Raw genomic sequence first — 19887 nt, forward strand, 5'->3', positions numbered from 1 at the left:
ATGAGATGAGGTTGGGATTCGAATGGTCTGTGACTTTATGCTATCTCATTCAGTGTATGCCTTAATCGTTTCGATAGCAAAGCCGTCTTACACCGCCTAGTCACCTCCCGAGACAAGCAAACTCTGCACATCCACCATACCGTGTCCACGATCGTACAATAGTTTACGCCCACGATGGAGTGGAAACTCCGCAACTACCATGACTGCGATACTCTTCACACCAGCCTTTTTCAGTAGATGTAGCACCGCGCAAAGAGTCTCGCCCGTCGACAATACATCGTCCACGACTACGACCGAGTCAGAGCCGATAATCGCGTTTCGCTCTATCTCGATGCGCTTTCCAATCTTTGCTTGGTTAGGAGCTTGGGAAGAGATATACGATGCGTTTTTCGTGGCCGAGATGGTAGGTGGCGGAAGCTTGCCAGCCTCGCGAATGGGCACGAGAGGCACGCCTACCAGCGATGCTAATGCCGGTGCAAAGACGAGACCGCCCACCTCGCAACAGACAATGGCATCGACGTTGGCCCAGCATCCAGTGAAGTGACTTTGTAGTAGTGATGCGCAAAGAGCAAGGCCACCTGGCTGCTGCGAGATTCCGAGTACATGTCGGAACCGGATGCCCGGCTTGGGGAAGTTTGGGATTGAGCGTACCATATCGGCCAGTGGTTGTAGGTCATTATGCAAGAAGGGAAGTATGGAGGCCTCGGCAAACTCTCGTACCGCGCCGTTTCCTGGTGTGTCGTTGACGAAGGTCGGATTTGGACGATGTCGCGGAGCTGCAGAGTCAGTCGTCTTCTCGGTGCGTACCCCACGAGCAACCCGTGAGGCTTCGCTGGTATCAACATGGACTTCGATCACTCTGCTCGCCGCCACTAGATGGGAGAATGATGCGACAGGTGCCTCATCCCTCATCCCCGTGATGAACAAAACATCGACATCCGCGCCTGCCGCATTGTGGACAACTTCAAGAAAGTGTTCTTCCGGTAGTCGGGGTCGTTCCTGGATTTGTTTCTCGTAGAAGGCTGTCAGCGCTGAACGGTGTTGCTCCTTATATGCCCGATCGTCTAGAAGGCGGCGGAAGTCGTTACCAGTCGCGTCGGCGAACTCGCGTTTCGTGACGTCGCTGATGCGTATAGCTTGCGCGCGAAGACCATGCGTTGAAGAAGAAGCGTTGCCGTTAAGTTCAGAGAACACGGCGACCCATTCGCCGGCACAGTAGTCCTTGCCGGCGCCGTGTTCGCCGGTAACAAGAATGATGAGTTTGGGCAACGGGGGCTTCGGCAACGGACAGGCCCACGCCAACACGTTCCGTGGATCCATCAGGCGTTTGAGACGACCGAGGCGCACGGTATTCGGCCCGAACGCCTTCTCCGCCAGCACTGCATCTCGGGGGTCAGGTCCAAGGTCCGCTCCGTACGTGCCCCTGCTTAACGGCAGCAAGCTGTCGACTACGTCGTACACCCATTGCACCGAAGCATGCGCAACGCGACTGCCATCCTCATCCCGAGGCCACACCCCGGTGATGACGCAAGCGAAATCCCAGTCTCGACACCCGAACGCAGTCGCATCGGGTGCGACCTCGCCAGCCTTCCCACCACCATGCAGCAGATGGAGGTAACAGAACGGCGACGGACGAGACTCGACCGCTGAGACTAGGCGTTGAGCGATTTTCGACATTCCAATGTCCTTGAAGAATACGCAACGCTTGAAAGATGACGTCTTGCCGTCGCCATGTCCCCCATGCATCTTAGACATGTACATCTCGGCATCGAACGCTTCTACGCCATCCATGATCTTGGTGTCGCTGTTGGTTCCCCATATGTCGCCTTCGCGCTTGGACATGATAGTCATAGGTGATGGGTAAGATGCATCGGCAGGGGCGAACGTCGTGATCCCAAGCTTGAGTCCTCCATTCTCGCAGTACAGGTATGCGTCGGCGGAACAGAACTCGCTGCATCCTTTTGCGACTTTCTCATCAAACTCGCGAAGTCTGCATTTGGCTTCGACATTGTCGCTCAGAGGAACTACCCAGTTTTGCGTAACAAACTTGTGGGCGAAATAGGCGTGGAGTGTTACGCTGAGTACGATACCAAAGTTCGTTCCTACACCTTTCAGTGCCCAGAGGATATCAGTCTCGTTATCTGGACGACAGGCCTCTTTCGGAACATGCTTGCTTGGCACCCGACCGACATGAAAGATCTCTCCGGAAGCCACACTGATGAGTATGGCGCCGACGATGCTATCACAAGTGAGGCCGTACATCCTTGTAAGATGGCCTATACCACCCTGTAGCCAGAGTCCGGCTCCAACACTTGGACGAGATCCTAGAGGTACAGTGAGGCCCTTCTCGAGAGTCCTACTGATGATATTGACTGTCTTGCATCCAACCCCAGCGACTACAAGTGAATTGGAGGCAATGTCTTGGTCGTCTTTATCCTCAACCTCTTTCAGTATATGTACGGAGTCGAAGGCACTCATGTCAATCGCCACAACATTGGATCTGTGGCAATGTGCGCTGTGCCCTCCACCGACAACAGTCAAGCCAAGGCCGTGTCTGAGTGCCCACCGGACGCAATCTTGCACCTTCTCAATATTATCTGGCCTGACGATAGCGGCGGGGCGTTGTAGACGAGCTTGTTGGTTCTTCACCGGGTTCTCTTCTAGTATCGGGCCCACGCGCATCTCCAGTTCCTCCACTTTGTCTGCGTGGTGATTGAAAACCAACATGACTTCAGGTGCGGAGAACAGAAGGGTTGCGGGATGGTCGTCATCACGGCGGGCAAGATCACGACATAGCTTTTGCCAGTTTGCTAGAACAGCGTTTTCTTCGTCGGTGTCTTGCATGGTGAACCCAGCGACGAAAGATGCGAACACATCCAGTGCGTCATCGTTATCTGCTACGCCGACGAAACCGGTGGGATAGGAAGCCGAATGATGGCAGGCCAAGCCGTCGATGTGGAAAATACCCTCACGACGGAAAACTGCGACGATTCCATCATCGAGGAGCATGTTCAACGCGTGCTTGATGAAACTGTCTTGCGGCTTCATACCGTACATGCTGTGACAAAAGAGAACGATGTCGTACTTCTCGATATCGGCACCACTCGGCGTGTCACAATCCGGATCGAAACGAGTACGGTAGATGACAGGATTACTCTCCAAGCAAGGAAACGGAGCTTTTGAGGTTGTATCCGTCTTATCATGATCCTGCAACCACTTTCCCAGCTTCAGAGCATACAAGGCATTGGGTTCAAAAGCGGTGTACTTCCCAATCCTCTTTCGCAGGCTTCTATGTAGATGCCCGAGAATGCTCTTGGGGCCCGGGCCGATCTCCAGAACCGAGATCAACTTATCTGATTGGTGTGCAGGAGCTAGGAGGTAGGATAGTTCTGGGATGATGAAGTCGCGGTAGATCGCCCAACTGGGTCCTTGGACGAAGGTTTCGAAGCCTGCCGCATATTGTTCGTCGGTCAAGGGCTCCCTGGAAGAGGTGACGGAAGGTTTGATGTTGGCGCTTCGCACTAAGGCTTTCTTGAGATAGTCGAGCGTGGCCATAATAGCTGGCGGCGACGCACGAGTACGCTGAAGATCTTTGCAATGACAGTATTGATACGAGCTTGAGCTGAGTTGGAATGAGAGTGCTACTCGACCAGCTGGGGACCGGATGGGATTTGTGCGGACTACGTTGTTTGCCAACACAGCGGTCGCAGCGGTAATACACATGTCTGCTCTGCCTTGATGCACATATCCGCCCGTCGGAGGTAGGCGACATCGGTAGTGCACGTCTGCTATATGCAGAAAGATGTTTGATTACCTTGGATACTGTAATACGTGTGGATCGGACGTATTACTGCATTTTGTTATTCGATACCCGATAGACAGAGGTGAACGTGTCTTTCGCAAAGAATCTCACAGATTGCGATCTATCCAGTTTTGTGCTCAGAGACCTACATAGAACGATCGGCAAACATTTCCATGTGAAGAGTGCCGAGCCGAACAAGGACGTCGCGCTTAAGATCCCGAGATGTACAATACTCATGATCGTGGAGTTTGCCGTGTAGTATGCTTTGTGCTACGAGTACAAGATTGTTCGCGTTATTGCACCGCTCGCATCTAAGGATTGCTATCTAGTTTAGTGGTGATGGATTCTGACAGCGAGAGCATTCTTGGCCCTCTATCCAGGCAAATATGCAAAGCCTCCAGTCCTGGAGACTACGATAGTGGCGGGTATGAGGCAAAAATAGCTCCACAACCTTAAGCATACGCCAACAGCATCGTGATCAGCATCTCCTTGAGACAGCGAGTTCGAAAAAAAAGAGGCGGTTTCGAAGGTGCTAAATTCCAAAGCTTTTAGATCCAGAGGATCTACTCCAAAGATTTTAGATCCTGGGATCAATACCAAAGATTTTGGAGGGGCCAATTCCAAAGGTAACACCAAAGGGGTGGGTATCAAAGAGGGGTATTATGAAGCCCTCAATACCACACCGGTAACGTAACACCAAATCGCCAGTATCATGATTCATCGGAGGTTTGAACTCCGGACCTTCAGTGTACTAACAGGCTTTTGAGGGCCTTTGTTAGACTGACGTGATAACCAACTACACCAACGAACCGTTATTGATGAAAGACGGCAAAAAAAGTTGGATTTTGTTAGCCACCGGTTTACTCCCAGGAGACAAGCTCAGCCCTCGTAGCAAGCTGTATATACGCTGGCGATACGATAAAATGCTGTGGTGCGGGGCAAGAAGCTGAACCAGTTTTCTTCCGTCGTGGGTCAAAGTGGTTCGCCCCACCAAAGGCTACCATGGTGTGATAGAATGGAGTATAGTCGTAATAGGTTCGTTTGACATACAATCGGGTATGCAAACATGTGTGGCTAGTCCGAGTATGTTTGTGTTGTTCATCGCGAACCATCAACGAGTTGCCCGACCGAACTTTGAGCGTTGGGTCTGTGAGAACACCGCTGGACTCGCATCCATAACTAAACGCTTGCTTCTGCTTCTAGCTGAAGAGAGCTTAGTTGTTCGGAGCGAGTGCTGTCGAGACAGAAATTCGCGTTTGTGGAGGAATATGCTGCCGCACCAAGAATGCCATTGTTGCCTCAGACTTTTCTGCGCGACTTGACGCTAACAAGATCAATTACCAAGCTCAGCGACGGCTTGGGAGCGGGTAGCTGCCAGCTAGCAAACAGACAGGCGGGCAGTCTGCATCGCGCGACGCGGCTGGAAGCTACCGTCCGGGCGGAAGCTGTAACGTGGCTTGGTACAGCTGGGCGACCAACGACTTCCGCTGACCGCGCATCGAGCAAGCGTAGTCGACGTGATATTGGCTGTTTCGCGCCCGTAGTCGCGATAATAGATCGAACAAGATATGGGATACTCTGCGCGTGGTGTTGAGCGGGTGTGTAGTTGTCGGGGCTGTAGCAGTTCTGGACGCGTCCACGCGTGCCCAGGAGATCGCGGAGCGGGATTAGCAACGCCGACAGTAGCAAACCTCCGTGCCCCTACGTCTTCCTCATCGTTCACTCTTCACCATGAGTCCAGTCTTCATGCCGCTGAAGAAGCCAAGCTGCGCGTAAGATTACAGCCAAGAACATATCGATCGACTCCAGCGCATCTAGGCTGTGGGCTGCAGCACAGTCCCGCTCGAGCAAGCACACGTCAGCTGCACGCGCGCACCGTTCCTCACGACAAGTACCATGACAAGCAGCGTTCCGAGACCGACGCTGTGCTTCCTGCATGAGTCTGGAGACGATGCGAATCCAGCGACGTCCCCGCCGGCCAAGACATCGATTTGTCGCACCTCCGTAGGAGTTCCAGCCACGGGGTAGCGCACTAAGGCCGATCTGGAAACCACAGCCTAAAAGCAGACCACATCTCAAACCTCGCATCGCGTCTCTAAGGCTGCGACCCCAGCACTTGGCTCCGCTCAGGTATCTACAACTCCACTTGTTCAAGACGCCAAGTGTTGCGATCAAGGCTTGCCCCTTCCAAGCTCATCGCCGAGCCCTGTCAGTCTGGCCCCTTTGCCCCAGACGAACGCTGTGGAGGAGGTCTGCCTAAGGGTCGCATCTTGCTCGTGCGCGCCTGAAAATCCGGCGATCGATGCTCATTGAGGTAGACAACCCCTCGATTCGCCCCTTCGGCCACCTCCTGTATACCGCCGCTACTTGGCAAGTCAGCGTGAACGAGAAGCTATAGGCTTGGTGCTCTAAGCATTACCCAGTCTTCTTCTACCACTGTCAGGGCTTTAGATTTGGGCTTGGCCAGACTTCAAGCAGTCGAAAGGACTTGTGTGGTACGCGTCAGTGTTCGGAAGATCAGTACTCCAAGACCCATTATTGGGCCCCAGTGTGACAAGTGCACCGTTCACTCAACATGCAGTTAACCTCATGTGCCTCAGGCAGATCGCTCTCTCCACGTGCACTCGAAGAGGAACTCATCCATGACCACGTCGAGGCCTGGACTAATCACACGGCTCAGGATCGTGGTCACTGACCCACTTGCAGTACCAGAACCATGCATTAGCCCCGGTAACTAAGGACGCTCCCCAGGCTTATCCGACCTTGGCTCCGCATCACAAAAGTTTTGACCCAACATCAAACAGCGGGAGAAGCTTGGCATGGCCATCGAAGGCAAAGCTCTGCCGTGGTATGCTTGCCGCTACTTGGCGTAGCCTCAAGAAAGTTTCATGCCTTGACAGTTATGGTTAATTCATCTTGGCAGGTAACGACGGTGGGCCTGCGATACCACGACTATGGAGACTATGGAGACTCTGTGGTTTGCGTATAAGAAGACAGTAAACCCACTTCTTCTATTCTCCAGTCCGGTCACTCACTTCATTTCACTACCAACTAGTATTCACTTCTGTCGCCGGGCGACTTCTATCACTTAGTACATTTTTTGATCATCTAATCGTTCATCGAACCTCAATCATCCACCACTACTTTACCACCTAATCGAAAGATCCAACCACCCAACCGACAACATGCTTCCTCAACACGTTCTCTTCGCGCTCGTCGCCACCGTCGCTGCCGTCCCCCTTAACATCAACTTGGGTGCCTACTCGCCTGCCCTGGTAGTCGGTGATGGAGAGATCTCGCTAGGATCAACAGAATCAGCTTCAGAGTTGATGTCTACGCTCGCTTCGGGAGCCGCAGCCAACGCCGGTGGGGAGGGCGCAGCACAAGGTCAGCAAGAACAACCGGCCGCCGAACAGCCCGCAGCTGAAGGCGAGCAAGCTCAAGAACAACCAGCTGAAGGAGAAGCAGCTAAACGATCCAACCTTCGCCGCGCCGTCAACGACATCATCAGCAAGCGTGCTCCCGTCGAGCCCAAGATGGCCGCCGTAGAGGAGGCCATGCAATGGATCAAGCGCGACCTCGCTGGCTTCAACGCTGCTCTCGGCTACGCCAAGGAGGCCCAGAAGGACATGCCCAAGGTCGAGATGGGCACTGAGAACGCCGGTGTCGGTCTTCTCGTCAACCCCGGTGTCAACGTTCCCAAGGACTCTGCCGCCGCTGGCGCCCCTGCTGAGAAGCGCAAGCGCGATGAGGTCGTCGAGGAGGAGGACGCACCCAAGATGACTTTGGTCGCCATCACCGAAGTTTGAGCACTATACCCGACTTTGCATTTCAGCTAGCACGCTCTTCCTCCACAAGACATCACGCGCCATGGGAGGAGGAGTTATACACGACAGTCATGTCACAAGCTCGATCTTGTATGTTCCGAGCGCGAGTTTTCTTTTCAGCAAGCATCAGCAGGATCACGCGTACTGCGGACCGGAAGATGAGGAGTTTTGGATAACGGTATTGATGGATGGATGGACGAACAAGGCAATGGAAGATGAGATAAAACGTCGCAAGATTTCAATAAAGTACTATTTGATCAGACCTCAGCTCCAACATGCCTTCTCACCAACACAACAGCATCCTTTTTCCTACGATTCGCGAGGTGAGTCCACTGTTGTCTCACTTCCAACTCAGTTGCTCGGATCCCGCCGCTGCACGACTCATTCCACCAACACCCATTGACATTGCATCCGCGTTTCCCGCCTTGGGCGTTTTACTCTCGTCGCCATAAGAAATCCACAAAGGATACCGACGTCTGTAGTCTCAAGTCGCATTAAAGTCTCAGTAACGTAACTTACAGCTCTTGGCAACGCCGCGGGTTCAGGGTCCAGGGTCCCGGGTGCGGAGCGTGAAACACGGCCCTGTCGCGTGGTCTGTGCGGTCGGAATGGCCTGGCGAGGCTGCCGGCGGGCGGCTGGGGGCAAACTTCGCTTTCTCCAGTGCCGAACAATTCGATTGTGTTTTTGAGTCTGTGGACTGTGAAGATTGGACACTTTGACTGTGGAATTTGCTGGCTGACCTTCGCGGTCTTACCGAGGTAGTTGGCTTTGAATCGTGTGGAAGTCGCAACTCAAACAGTTTGGCATTGACATTCGGAGTTGTTCGCCGAGGCAATGAGAAGAGCGGAATCAGTAATCAGATGTGTGCGATGCATGGCACGGAATGCCTTGGTCTTGGTTGCGTTTCCGCTTCTTCGATGTTCGCTCTTTAGGACTCACGAAGCAGACTAGTCGAAGGCAATTCATTGAATATACTCGCGTTGTGAAAAACGACATGCCAGCACGTACGTGCCTATCGCTTCCAAAATCGCCAACTCTTCGCTTTCTCCCTCTTCTCTGCACTACCAATAACATTGCCAACAACCTTCTGGTCCATCTGATCCAACTTGTAGTTCTTGAGACAAAACGTCAACGGCACGATAGGTGCTGCGCAGCAAAGAGCTCCAATGAGTAGGTACCGCATCGTCTCTTGGTAGGCCCGGTTGATAGCAATACGGACGGGGGATCCAGCTGGGTAGGTAGCATAGTCTGCTGCGACTAAGAGACTGCCGTAGATAGTCGAATAATCCGCCACGTTCTCCGCGGGCAGGTACTGCTGCAGTTTGGCGGGGATGTAGGTCGACCAGATAGCGCCTGAGATTGCTGATCCTACTGCGCCTCCGACTTCGAGGATAGTTAGCCAGACTGTTGTTGCGGCCGCGACCTGTTGATGGGAGGCTGAGGCCTGGACAGCGAGTTGGACAGGGACGTTCAAGAAGCCTCCGCCTATTCCGATTGCGATTTGCGTGCCGACGAGGGTGCCAGTTGAAGCGTCTTCGGTCCGGTATGCCAACATAAGGCCCATGCCCATCAGGTAGATGGCTGCGCCCAAGGTTGTGTAGTACTTGTAGTGCGCTGTGTACTTTATGAGAAGTGACACTACGATTGATGAGACGGTTGAAGCGAAAGTGAAGGTTCGTGTGATGTATCCGGCTGTGGAAGGAGATTGGCCCTGTACAATCTGGAGGTAAGAGCTAAAGTATGGGAAGACAGACATGTAAAATGCCACTGTTTCATTCGTTAGCATTAAGCCATAGTGTGGTGTGCATGGTGCTTACTGAAGTAGAAAAATGCGATCAAGACACCAGCAATGATCGTCCTCTCTTTGAAGAGGTTTGGTGGAAAGAATGCCTTTGGTGCCAACTTCTTGCTCGTCTCCCACAGTGGGAACGCAAGAAGCAGTACGCCGCCAATGACTAGCATGGCGATCATACTTCCATTACTCCACCCACCACTTGCGCCTGGAGCCAGTGTAAGTGGCAACAAGATGAGTGCTATGGCTGCCGCGAACAACAACAGGCCAGATCCATCTATGTCGATCCAGATGTTCTTCAGGACCTGGAGTGTATTGTGCCCGTGGAATGGACTGGGGACATCAAAACCCAAGCTCTTTGCACGTCGCTGGTTCATAAAAAGACTAACAGCCAGTGGGATGAAGCAAACCGGAAGGATGATAGCCCAGATACCGTATCCCCATCTCCAGGTAGTGTTGTTCAGGATCGCTTCTCCAACTTCTGCTCCAGCAAATGTAGTCCAAAGAAAGGGAACGTCGAACAAGGTGGAGAAAAGAGCGCGATTGAGCAGATCCGTAGTATCGGCGACGAAGATCTGTTGCAAAACTCCCAGACCGTTGAAACCGGCGGCCCAGAAGATTTGGGCTCCTGCGAAAGTTTGCACATTATTGGATCCAGCTTGCATACAATACCCGATTGTGTAGAGGAATATGGTAATGGTAAATGATTCGAGACGTCCAAAGACATCGGCAATCTTTCCCATTGGCGGTTTGATGACCGCTGGACGTAGTTAGTCGCTGCGCTGAGTATGGCGGAACGAGGAACGTACCGGCTACGACACCCTGTACTACATAGATTGTGGAGACGAGTGAATGCAGAGCAAAGGCACTCGTGGCATATGGCGTCAAGAGACTAGTCACCTGGATCTCGAGAGATGTAACGTTGGCAATAAGTAGAAGTCTGGACTGGGGTTAGTCCAGAGAAACCTTTCTAATTGAAAGCGATCCTGATGACGTACGTGACGTAGGCGATGATGAGCGAAGTCTTGGTCCACGCCTTGCTCACAGCTTCAATGCGCTTCACACCAGCCTGAGCCGAGTGCTCGCTCGAAGTATCATCGCTTGGCGACCGCTCGCGGTTGTAGTCGATATCCTTGCCGAAGTTCCCGCGATCAGTCTCGTTGTGGACAACATCGGTCGGGCTTGTCGCCTCTCCAGGTCTCAATGAATGGCGCATGATCGCGTCCAATTCTGCAGGAGGATGTCGAAGTCGCAGTATACGAGATGCATCCAAGATAACGGCACGGCGGAGGGAACTACTTTATCTGATCGGCCCTGCGTCGCAACATTGCTGATGCGCGCAGGCGGCTGGGCTGCCGTGTCGTGCTATTGGCACACTTATTCCTCGCCAAGTGCAGTGGTGCCATGGCGAGAGGCACACACCCACGCGACAGTACCACGAGGAAGTCCGCGGGTCTGTGCAATGACACCATGGCTTGCCCGAGGACCACATGCTTGGGTTTAATAGCCTGCTACTAGCGATAAGGCAGATCTAATCTGATCCGTTCCAGGCGTTGGATGCTTCTTGGCGTGGAACTGTGGTGTCTTGGAGTTCCCGTGTTACGTCAATGCTGAACCGCGAACAAATTTTCAGCTTGGGGTGGCCTGAATAAGTCGACGCTGGCGGTCGGTCACGCCGATGCGCTCACCTCATAAGCTTTTCGGCACCGCTACGTCGTTTACACTGCAGCTGTCAGCGCCAAATCGGGTTCCGTCGCGAACTCAGCGCGGTGCAACGCCGCACAAGGCTGACTGGATACGAATCAGGTCTCTTTCCGATGACACCTTCCTTTGCGGATGCTGCCAGCACAGAGGTGAGAATTGTGTAAGTCAAAATGGAGTTGCACTGACGTTCGCGGGATGAATGTTGAGGAGGCTGGGATGAAGCCTGCTGCAAATCCCGACGCGTGCACGTGGCGCGACTTACAGAGAGCGTCTAGCTCTACGAGAACGATCTCAACGGGAGCATGCCGCGGCGCAAAACCCTTCACATCAGCAGACGATAGATAAAATTACGAGCATTGCAGTATGAGCGGGAGTTACCAACAATAACGGATTGACCTGCTTCACCCAGACCAACCAAGCGACCACCGCATCTGCAACAAGCTCACTACGGCGAGACCTCGGATTTCTCCCTCAACCCCTCTTCACTCCCGTCACTCATAGCCTCACCCCCGCGAATCGCCTCGCTATCCTCTTCGTGCCTCACACTAGCATTGTCATCAGCCGTCCCTCCGTTAGTCTCTTTCCTGAGCGCCAACTCCGGGTTTGCGGACTCGAGCTTAACCCTCATATCTCCGCTCATCTCTTCCAGGCTGGGAACGACCCATTTTGCGCTTTCCCATGGCTTAACGCCCATCAGGTACATCGTATCGATCTCCTCGAGTGTGCGCCCTTTGCCTTCGATGACGAAGAAGTATACGATAAGACCACCTAGGATGTTTGTCCCGGCGAAGACGTAGCCATAGCGGAAATCTATGGCACCAGTGATGAAGGGCGTGAAGAATGCGAGAAGGAAGTTCCACAGCCAGTTCGATGCCGTTGATAGAGCCATGGCTTTCGCGCGATAGCGGCTGGGGTATAACTCTCCGCAGATTGTCCAGCTAGACGTTGTCAGTTTGACGTAGCATACTGGGAATCGGCGCGAAACTCACATCATCGGACCCCACGTTGTCGCAAAACCAAAGATGAAGAAACAAGCAAAGCATATCATCGCTGTGGCTGCGCTTTCGGTATTTTCCGGGTTGTCGCGATCAAGGGCGAAGTGACCGACAGAAGCGAAGATGAGGAAGCAAATGAACATCCAGCATGAGCCGGCAATGAGCGATTTGCGACGACCGTAGTGCTCGACGATATAAAGGCCGTAGAAGGTGACGCCGAAGTTAATGCCGTTCTGAAAGAGGTCAGCGCCATTATGGATGGCCTTGCGGAATGAGGTTGCATACCAAGATCATCTGCGTAACGAACGAGTTCTTGATACCAGTGCCGGCAAAGACTACGGTACCGTAGTAGAAGCTTTGGGATGTCAGAATGTGCTCACTGGGGGCGATTAGTTGCTTACAAGTAGTTGGCGCCTGTCAACTGTTGAAACATCTGCAAGCCCATGCCAATTGCCAACCTGTATGCCATCTTCGGCGCCATCCACATACCCAACCATTCTTGTATGGGTCCGTTGGTAAGCTTGCTTTCGGCTTCGAGCTTGACCCTCATCTCCTCAAGCTCTAGCTGAATGCTCTGATGGTTGGTTGGTACCCCATATACTTTCGACATGGTTGCGGTGGCCTGGTCGATCTTACCATGACGGTAGTTGAACCGAGGTGTTTCGGAGAAGCCCAAAATACCTACCGCGAGAATAGCTGCAGGTACGAAGGAGAGCCCGAGGGTGATCTGCCAGGATGCGGCTTTACCGGATTGGTGGCGTTCCGCAGCGTAATTGAAGACTGCGGCCAGGAAGATTCCGAATGTGATGAAGAGTTGGTAGGTGGAAATCAAGGCTCCGCGGATATGTCGAGGTGCTGTCTCCGCCTATGTCTGTCAGTGATGGACATTTGCTGTTCATGTGGGGATCGTACTTGGTACATGGGTACGAGTAGGCTGAGTGCACCAACACCGAGACCGGCAACGAACCTGCCCATCATGACCTGATACCACTCATCTGTGGCAGCAATCTGGACGATGATGCCCACAGAGAAGATACCACACCACCATATGATGCTCATCTTCCGCCCAATCCTGTCTGCGATTGGTGCCGCAATCAAAGCACCAAACAATGTACCAATAGACAATAGACCCACGATGAGTCCAGATCGTACGTTGGAGAAGTATGGCGTGCCATCTGCATGCCTCTGACCGAAGCGTCGAAGGAAGTCGACCATACCAAGGAACCCAGAGATCTGACCAGTGTCATAGCTAAGACATTTAGCTGGAGCGAAGGTAGTTGTGTTGGGCACTGCTCACCCGAAGACAAATCCTCCCATTGACACCAACATACCCATCCAGAAACTCTTCCATGTCAACCTCGGAAGTGGGGTATTATCGTAGCCAGCATGTTCGTCGACGTTTTGCGATGTCTGCTCAACGGAGCTACTGCGTCGCCAGTCTCTTATAGGGTTCGGTAGCTTCATCTTGATCTTGTCCATCGTTGAGATGCGTTTTCATTGACAGAATGAGGCAGAAATGCTGAGATGGTAAGCATTCTGAGGTAACACAACCTCTCTTATAAACCCGACTCATCTTCGGCAACGGGACCTGGAGCTTCCATGCTGACAGACCCCCATTTGCCCCATGGGCACGAGGTCATGCAGAGACTGACCAAAGATCGAAAAATCTTGGGGAGAACTGTGGGGCGGATAAGGGCGGATGAGAGTAATCCTCGCGGTTCGGTCGAGGACGTATCACGAGACTGACGACGGTTTGGTGGGTTTGAATCTGAAGCCAGCAACACTTCCAAAGTAACCAATAATACGTCGTAAATGATTGATGTTTCTTCGCTAGTACATACAAGTAGTACTTAAGCACCTGAGCATGAGGTAGTGTTAAGCGAGAGCTCTGCGTGAAAGACGCTCAACTTCGTTCATTGCGCAATCTGACCATCCGAAATGCTTCTGAGTCATGGCGTTCGACGTCATTCCTCGTTGGAAACAAGCATGAGTGCTGCTGAGCTTACTTCTGGAAGCATTCTGCTGTTCCAGAAACGCTTAGTGAGGGACATCCTGGTATTCCGCTGGGTTCCGCGGCGGGTGGCAAAGGGCCATACTGGAGACTTATCAGTTGTGAGTACCTCGGGCTCACGTAACATCTGTGGGCAGCGCTTTCTGGGGTGTGGGGAGGGATGACTTGGGTTACTTGTTGGTCAGTGGGTACGCGGATGGTCAATGAGACGGTCTTCTCCGATGAAATCTGGTAAAGGAACCGTCTCCGAGCTGTGCGGGAGGTTTCTCGTCGAATTTCTCTTGAGATAGATTCTCTCATCTAGTCTACGCGATTGAGCTGACGGTGACTTCCGGATGGAGTGGAAGAGGATGCCTCTCGGTCTCTTTTGCCCGCTGAGTGTACCAGCCTGTTGCGCATTTCGTTCGCTTCGTCCGACACATGCCTAGACGCGATCGCAGTCAGTCTACCCAATATGAGAATGTCCGCTATGTGCGTGTGGTGGTTGCTGCATCCATGGATGAATGTGCAAGTTCAGAACTCGTGGGGTAGGTGCAGTTCAGGGTCTAGTAACCGCTGAGAGATGAGCACGAGCCATCACCTGTCCAACACAAAACTCCTTGAACGATGGGGAGCACGGTCCTTCGTAGTCCGCTCAAAGCCGAGACTGATGTTTGGTATTCGAATTTTGAGTGCGACAAATGTGCCCAGAAACGCCACAACACCTGCTATGCATACCTAAGTCGCAACCCTATGCCTTGTTCTGCGCCTTCTGCCACTTGGCGACCCTCTTCTTGATGTCCGCAGCGGTCTGCTGCATGGGGTTGAGCTTCCGGTCTCTCGCCATCTTTCCGTAGTCCTCCCCGTACTTGTTTACTAATCGCTCCACCCACTCCTGCTCCCTTTGGCTCTGTCCGCGGGGTGCCTTCCTCGCGCCGTTCATGGCAGCCTCTTCAAGTTCCCGGATGACTGGGTTCTCGGCCTCTTCAGGTCGCTCTGGTACCATGGAGAAGCCGTTCCACTCCATCTCTTCGTTGTCATCTTCGATCTCATTGAGGGGGTCGTTCAGCGGGTTGTCCTTCTTGTCGAGTGTGCCTGTTACGTTGAGGATAGCGCCTGTCTCGGGGTCGCGCTCGACTTCGATCTCCTCGATTGCGATGTTCTCGGGCTTCTTGGCTTTTGAAACGATGTTGAGGGCGTCTGCTGTGCTGTTGGCGACGGTGTCGGCGCGCGAAGATTTCTCATCGTTGAGGCCAAGGAGGGCAATCGTCTTCTCTGTGCCACCGGTTGCGTGGTTGAGGCGCGCCGTTAGACCGAGACGGCGATAATTTTGCGATAATGTCTCTTTTTGGTTCCTGCGATTGTGTCAGTTTGGTTGGTAACGCAGAGGCAGGCGCATTGTGTCGTACCAGTGCTTCGCTATGATGGGGTTTTGCAGAATCTTCTTCTTGGAAGGGCCATTTTTGCGCTTCTTGGGGATGGACGACCGGTTCTTCTTCTTCTGGAGTTCGCGACCCATTTTGTGTTGTTCTGGAGGATTGCGAGGGTATCAGTGTATTGTCTCTGGTGTTGCAGAGGCGCCGGTCGCAACTTCCAAAAGTTTTGGCGAACTTTCCGTTAGCGTTATCGATAGCGGGCGGGCTAGGTACCCACGAGCAGGCCAGCTTCCATGAGGACAGACCCCTGAAGCATCAACCCCACGACCCAATATCAGGGTCTGTATATTGCATCCAACCAATTCACGCGTCATCATGGTCTCGCGGCGCAACCGGACCTTGCTGTACTTGGCAATCTTCCTCGGGGTGCTGGGATGGAACGTGGCAGCTGCAGCCGTCAAGGGCGAGACCGGCGTGCCAGTAGGCAACCTGAGCGCCCATGAAATTGAAGAGCAATTGCAGGTACGCCTTCCACTCGCCAGCCTCACTAAACCTCTTGCACCATCACCTGGGTCGGATAGAGGATAGCGCATTCCTTTGACACCAGTTATCGTCTAGATACCCTGATGTCGCGTGCTCATGGCGGTACTGACACCAGCTAGGAGTGTCCCCTTGTGCAAGCTCTCAACCAGCACAAGGCAGCCTCGAACCCGACCACGTCCTCCCTCACCTCTCAGATCTTCGCCTTTCTGTTCCCTGGCAGCCCTGCAGTCAATTCCCTGCTAGCGACGCTCTACATCTCGGGCCCACCAAACTTCCTCCTCGCACTATGCCCGCCCAACATCGACCCCTCCTCGCTCTCCGTCATGGTCGCATTCGCTGTAGGCGGCCTGTTGGGTGATACTCTCTTCCACCTGCTCCCTGAGATCTTCTTGGGCGAGGAAGAGCACGACTCGGTCAAGTTCGTCATGGTCGAACCCAACAAGAACCTGTTGCTGGGCGTAGCTATCATGGTCGGCTTCATCACCTTCGTGGCCATGGACAAGGGTCTTCGAATTGCGACGGGAGGCCAGGGCGGACACGACCACTCGCATGGGCACTCGCACGACAAAGTTGAGGCTTCCGCGAAGACAACAGGCGTTGATGTCGGCAGCTCCAAAGATGGCGTGCGCTCCAGGAAGTCTGGCGCAAATGGCACATCGTCTGTCGTAGAGACAGCAGATAAAGAGATCAACGCCAGTGTCAAGCTTGGTGGTTACCTCAACCTCATTGCAGACTTCACCCACAACATCACCGATGGTCTGGCCCTCAGCTCCTCATTCTACGCCTCGCCTACGATTGGTGCTACTACGACTGTGGCTGTCTTCTTCCATGAGATCCCCCACGAGGTCGGCGACTTCGCTCTCCTCATACAGTCTGGCTTCAGCAAGCGAGCCGCTATGGGGGCTCAATTCGTTACCGCCGTCGGCGCTTTCTTAGGAACTTGCATTGGCATTGCTGTCCAAGAATTTGGAGGCAGCTCCGCCTCTGCTGACATCCAAGGTCCTGGCATCATGGGCACTAGTCTGCAGTGGGGTGACATGCTACTACCATTTACTGCAGGTACTTTCCTCTATGTTGGCACTGTTGCTGTTATCCCTGAACTCCTCGAGACCGGTCCGAACAAAGGCCAAGAGCTCAGGAAGACTCTGATGCAATTCGCCGCCATGTTCACTGGCGCCGGTATCATGTTGTAGTAAGTTTCGCCATCCCTTGTTGTGGTTTAATGCTGACTTCCGTAGCATTTCATGGAATTAGATTCTCTCACGAGTAGGTAGCTTGGCGGTCGCTCCGAGAATTTCTGTTCTCAGACTGCCTCAGCTCTCACCATTGTTATTAGACGATCTGCGAGGTTGGCATGCATGGCGCAATTTCAAACCTATAGAGCTTAGAATTTGACCTCGACAACGCACGGCGGGCATAAGCCGGCGCCGATCAAACTCGTATTCTGTAAATGCGCCAAAGTTGCCAACGTGTAATCCCAATGGCGCCTTTCAGTCTGGCAAACTTCCCCTTCTGGGCGCATCGTGAGATCAGCGTTGCTTGAAGCTTCAGTACACCAAGTCTTCTGCGAACTCATCTCAACGTCGCATGCTCCCTTCGGTCTTTTTCACAAATACTCAGTCTAGGCCTTGCTCATAACTCATGTTACGGCGCAATATAAACGACTCATTGGAAACGAACTCTACCACCACGTCGGTTTGGCACACATGTATCAAATTCTACTCACCATCACTATGGCGCATTTAGAGTACTTCTCGCAAAAGGTAGCCGGAATCGGCTGCTTACACAGAAGGCCCGTGTGTGTTCACTCCAAGATTGTAGTGCTGACGGGCTACGTATCTTCAGCTCCGAACATTGCACGACTGAACACGCCCAGGGCCCAAACTTCCCCGGATTACGGGCTTGTCCCCCCAAAGGTTATTCCCGCCATGCCAGGGTCAAGACCGCCGCAGCGGTTGTGGCTGTGCGTTGTGAGATATGGCTTTGCCCAAGACTGATCAGTGCACAGTTTCAGCTCGCGCTTATCTTGCATAACCACACCAGGCAGTCAGCTGCACGTTCATTTGGGGGTGTTCGTCGTGCGATTAGGCGTAGTTGTGCTTGCACGAACGACACTCGATTGGCTAGCTGATTCATCTTCTGCACAATTGGGGTAAGGCGTGCAACGAGTGATCTTGGAGCATACCAGTTTGGTCACTAAGCCACACTTGCACACTAGCGTTGCCGCCTTACCGTCTTGACGAGCGCGAAGTGGCTGCCGAGTAACCGCCGCCTCTGTCATACATATGGGCCGCATGGTTGTCATGCCGCTGCCAGACTTATAACGTGCTAGATCCCACATTTCTCCTTGACTGACTTCTCGATCTCCAGTGTTTGGAGTGTTGGTACTACAACGACTAGCGCATCGCGACTATACTTGCGTACAAAAGGCACAGGCATCCGGCCTCCATTTGAGATCTATCTATCAGACTTCACGACGTGATGAAAGAGTTGGCGTGCGACAGGAAGATCATTTCGCAAAACGAAATGCACACGACTGCCCGACCCCAATGCAGATATACGCCACGATACCGAGCGATCCTACCTACACTCCTGATCCTGCTATGCATACCGATCTTCTTCTACCAGCTAGTACCGAAATATACACACGCCACCGACGACTTCATATCATCTCTCACGAACACGCTTCGCCCACAATCGACGAGTACCTTCTGCACAAAAGAAGTCGGAACGCCGCACTGCTGTGCCGTATACCTCGCTGCCGCACCCTGCCTAGACGAATGCAGGAAACAACACATGGACCGCGAAACTCTCTCTGTAACAGCACAATATGAAAGTTGCGCAGACGAATGCTTGGTCGAATACCAAGACACATGCAAGAAGGCGCAACATCCACAAACATCCCTCAAGTCGTCACAACATGATTGAGCTATCCACATCAACAAAATACAAACAATTATTTACATGAGAACCGCCATCGCCCTGTACAACGACACAAATATCACACCCCGCATGCATGCTCCAAAGAAAGATGAGCCAAGAGGCTGGAACAGTGAAGAGGCGGTGCAGGGCGGGTACGCCAAGACTGAGGCGCAGGGGATGACCGGCTAGAACGGCACTGCACGGCCACTTATGAGCTCAGTGATCTCGTGAACCGCGGCCGAGGAAGAACGGGAATGTCATCTCAGTAATCTTGTGTTTCAGGCCATCACGTTGCTGGGATGTCGAGAGGTGGGGGCTGGGTTACTGTGGTGATGCGATATAGGGTGATGGAATGGGATAGGAGGGAAATGGACTTGAGGAAGCGAGGCGGGAATTGTGGCTTGACACATTGCTAGGAATCCGTGCCAGAGAAGATATTGGTCAGATATAGGCATGTCCATCACCTTTCATATGTAACAATACAGCACAGGAGCTGCGAGAAGCGAATATGTCTCCTCAGCAGAAGACATTGAAGGATACCAACATCACACATACTCAACAACCTGCATATGTTTACGCCTCGGATTTCGGACTCTATATCTCCACAGCTCTCCCGTTGTGCAATTTCCCATTTTGTAATTAGCAAGCATCTTAGATCTTCGGCGTCGCCGTAAAGATCGTTATGAGATTTGGGATGAAGTTTCTGGTAACTGTTCAATGCCATACACATACCAGTAGGGCATGGTATCTGATGCTCTGCCGAGATAATTTACGAGAACTTAGGGATGCCACGAAAATCACGTTGTGTAACGGTGTTCAATGCTTAACCTTCCCGCGGAGCAGGCAGCGCGTCTTTTTCGCGCTAAGTGCCATTCTTAGCGCGTGACGTCAGGGTTTACTGCAACACCATCTCTCATCATCGCTTCATGCTGTCTC

At 52.9% G+C, this 19887-nt stretch overlaps 6 protein-coding genes and 1 non-coding gene across 7 annotated transcripts; 2 read left to right on the forward strand and 5 right to left on the reverse strand.

Moving 5' to 3' along the window:
* Positions 1–96: 96 nt before the first annotated feature.
* J4E87_000082 (uncharacterized protein) lies at positions 97–3555 on the reverse strand (the record flags this gene model as incomplete). Its single annotated transcript, XM_049371742.1, has 1 exon — positions 97–3555. The coding sequence occupies one exon, from the start codon at positions 3553–3555 to the stop codon at positions 97–99; it is 3459 nt and encodes a 1152-aa protein (XP_049237876.1).
* A 960-nt stretch (positions 3556–4515) lies between these two features.
* On the reverse strand, positions 4516–4613 carry J4E87_000083. The gene has a single exon. It is a non-coding gene; the product is annotated as a tRNA-Val (tRNA).
* A 2374-nt stretch (positions 4614–6987) lies between these two features.
* J4E87_000084 (uncharacterized protein) lies at positions 6988–7611 on the forward strand (the record flags this gene model as incomplete). Its single annotated transcript, XM_049371743.1, has 1 exon — positions 6988–7611. One exon carries the CDS (start codon positions 6988–6990, stop codon positions 7609–7611), a length of 624 nt encoding a protein of 207 aa, XP_049237877.1.
* Positions 7612–8641: 1030 nt separating this feature from the next.
* On the reverse strand, positions 8642–10637 carry J4E87_000085 (uncharacterized protein; the record flags this gene model as incomplete). Its single annotated transcript, XM_049371744.1, has 4 exons — positions 8642–9396; positions 9447–10181; positions 10231–10361; positions 10420–10637. 4 exons carry the CDS (start codon positions 10635–10637, stop codon positions 8642–8644), a joined length of 1839 nt encoding a protein of 612 aa, XP_049237878.1.
* A 933-nt stretch (positions 10638–11570) lies between these two features.
* J4E87_000086 (uncharacterized protein) lies at positions 11571–13599 on the reverse strand (the record flags this gene model as incomplete). Its single annotated transcript, XM_049371745.1, has 6 exons — positions 11571–12063; positions 12115–12353; positions 12406–12475; positions 12522–12985; positions 13033–13369; positions 13418–13599. 6 exons carry the CDS (start codon positions 13597–13599, stop codon positions 11571–11573), a joined length of 1785 nt encoding a protein of 594 aa, XP_049237879.1.
* A 1262-nt stretch (positions 13600–14861) lies between these two features.
* Positions 14862–15629, reverse strand: NOP16 (Nucleolar protein 16; the record flags this gene model as incomplete). The annotated part of the gene is made up of 2 exons (XM_049371746.1): positions 14862–15465; positions 15520–15629. The coding sequence occupies 2 exons, from the start codon at positions 15627–15629 to the stop codon at positions 14862–14864; spliced, it is 714 nt and encodes a 237-aa protein (XP_049237880.1).
* A 232-nt stretch (positions 15630–15861) lies between these two features.
* J4E87_000088 (uncharacterized protein) lies at positions 15862–17222 on the forward strand (the record flags this gene model as incomplete). Its single annotated transcript, XM_049371747.1, has 2 exons — positions 15862–16008; positions 16149–17222. The coding sequence occupies 2 exons, from the start codon at positions 15862–15864 to the stop codon at positions 17220–17222; spliced, it is 1221 nt and encodes a 406-aa protein (XP_049237881.1).
* Between the last annotated feature and the right edge of the window lie 2665 nt (positions 17223–19887).

Source organism: Alternaria ethzedia, assembly GCF_023757985.1.
Source record: "Alternaria ethzedia strain BMP 0044 chromosome Unknown scaffold_1, whole genome shotgun sequence".
NCBI classification, from domain to species: domain Eukaryota; kingdom Fungi; phylum Ascomycota; class Dothideomycetes; order Pleosporales; family Pleosporaceae; genus Alternaria; species Alternaria ethzedia.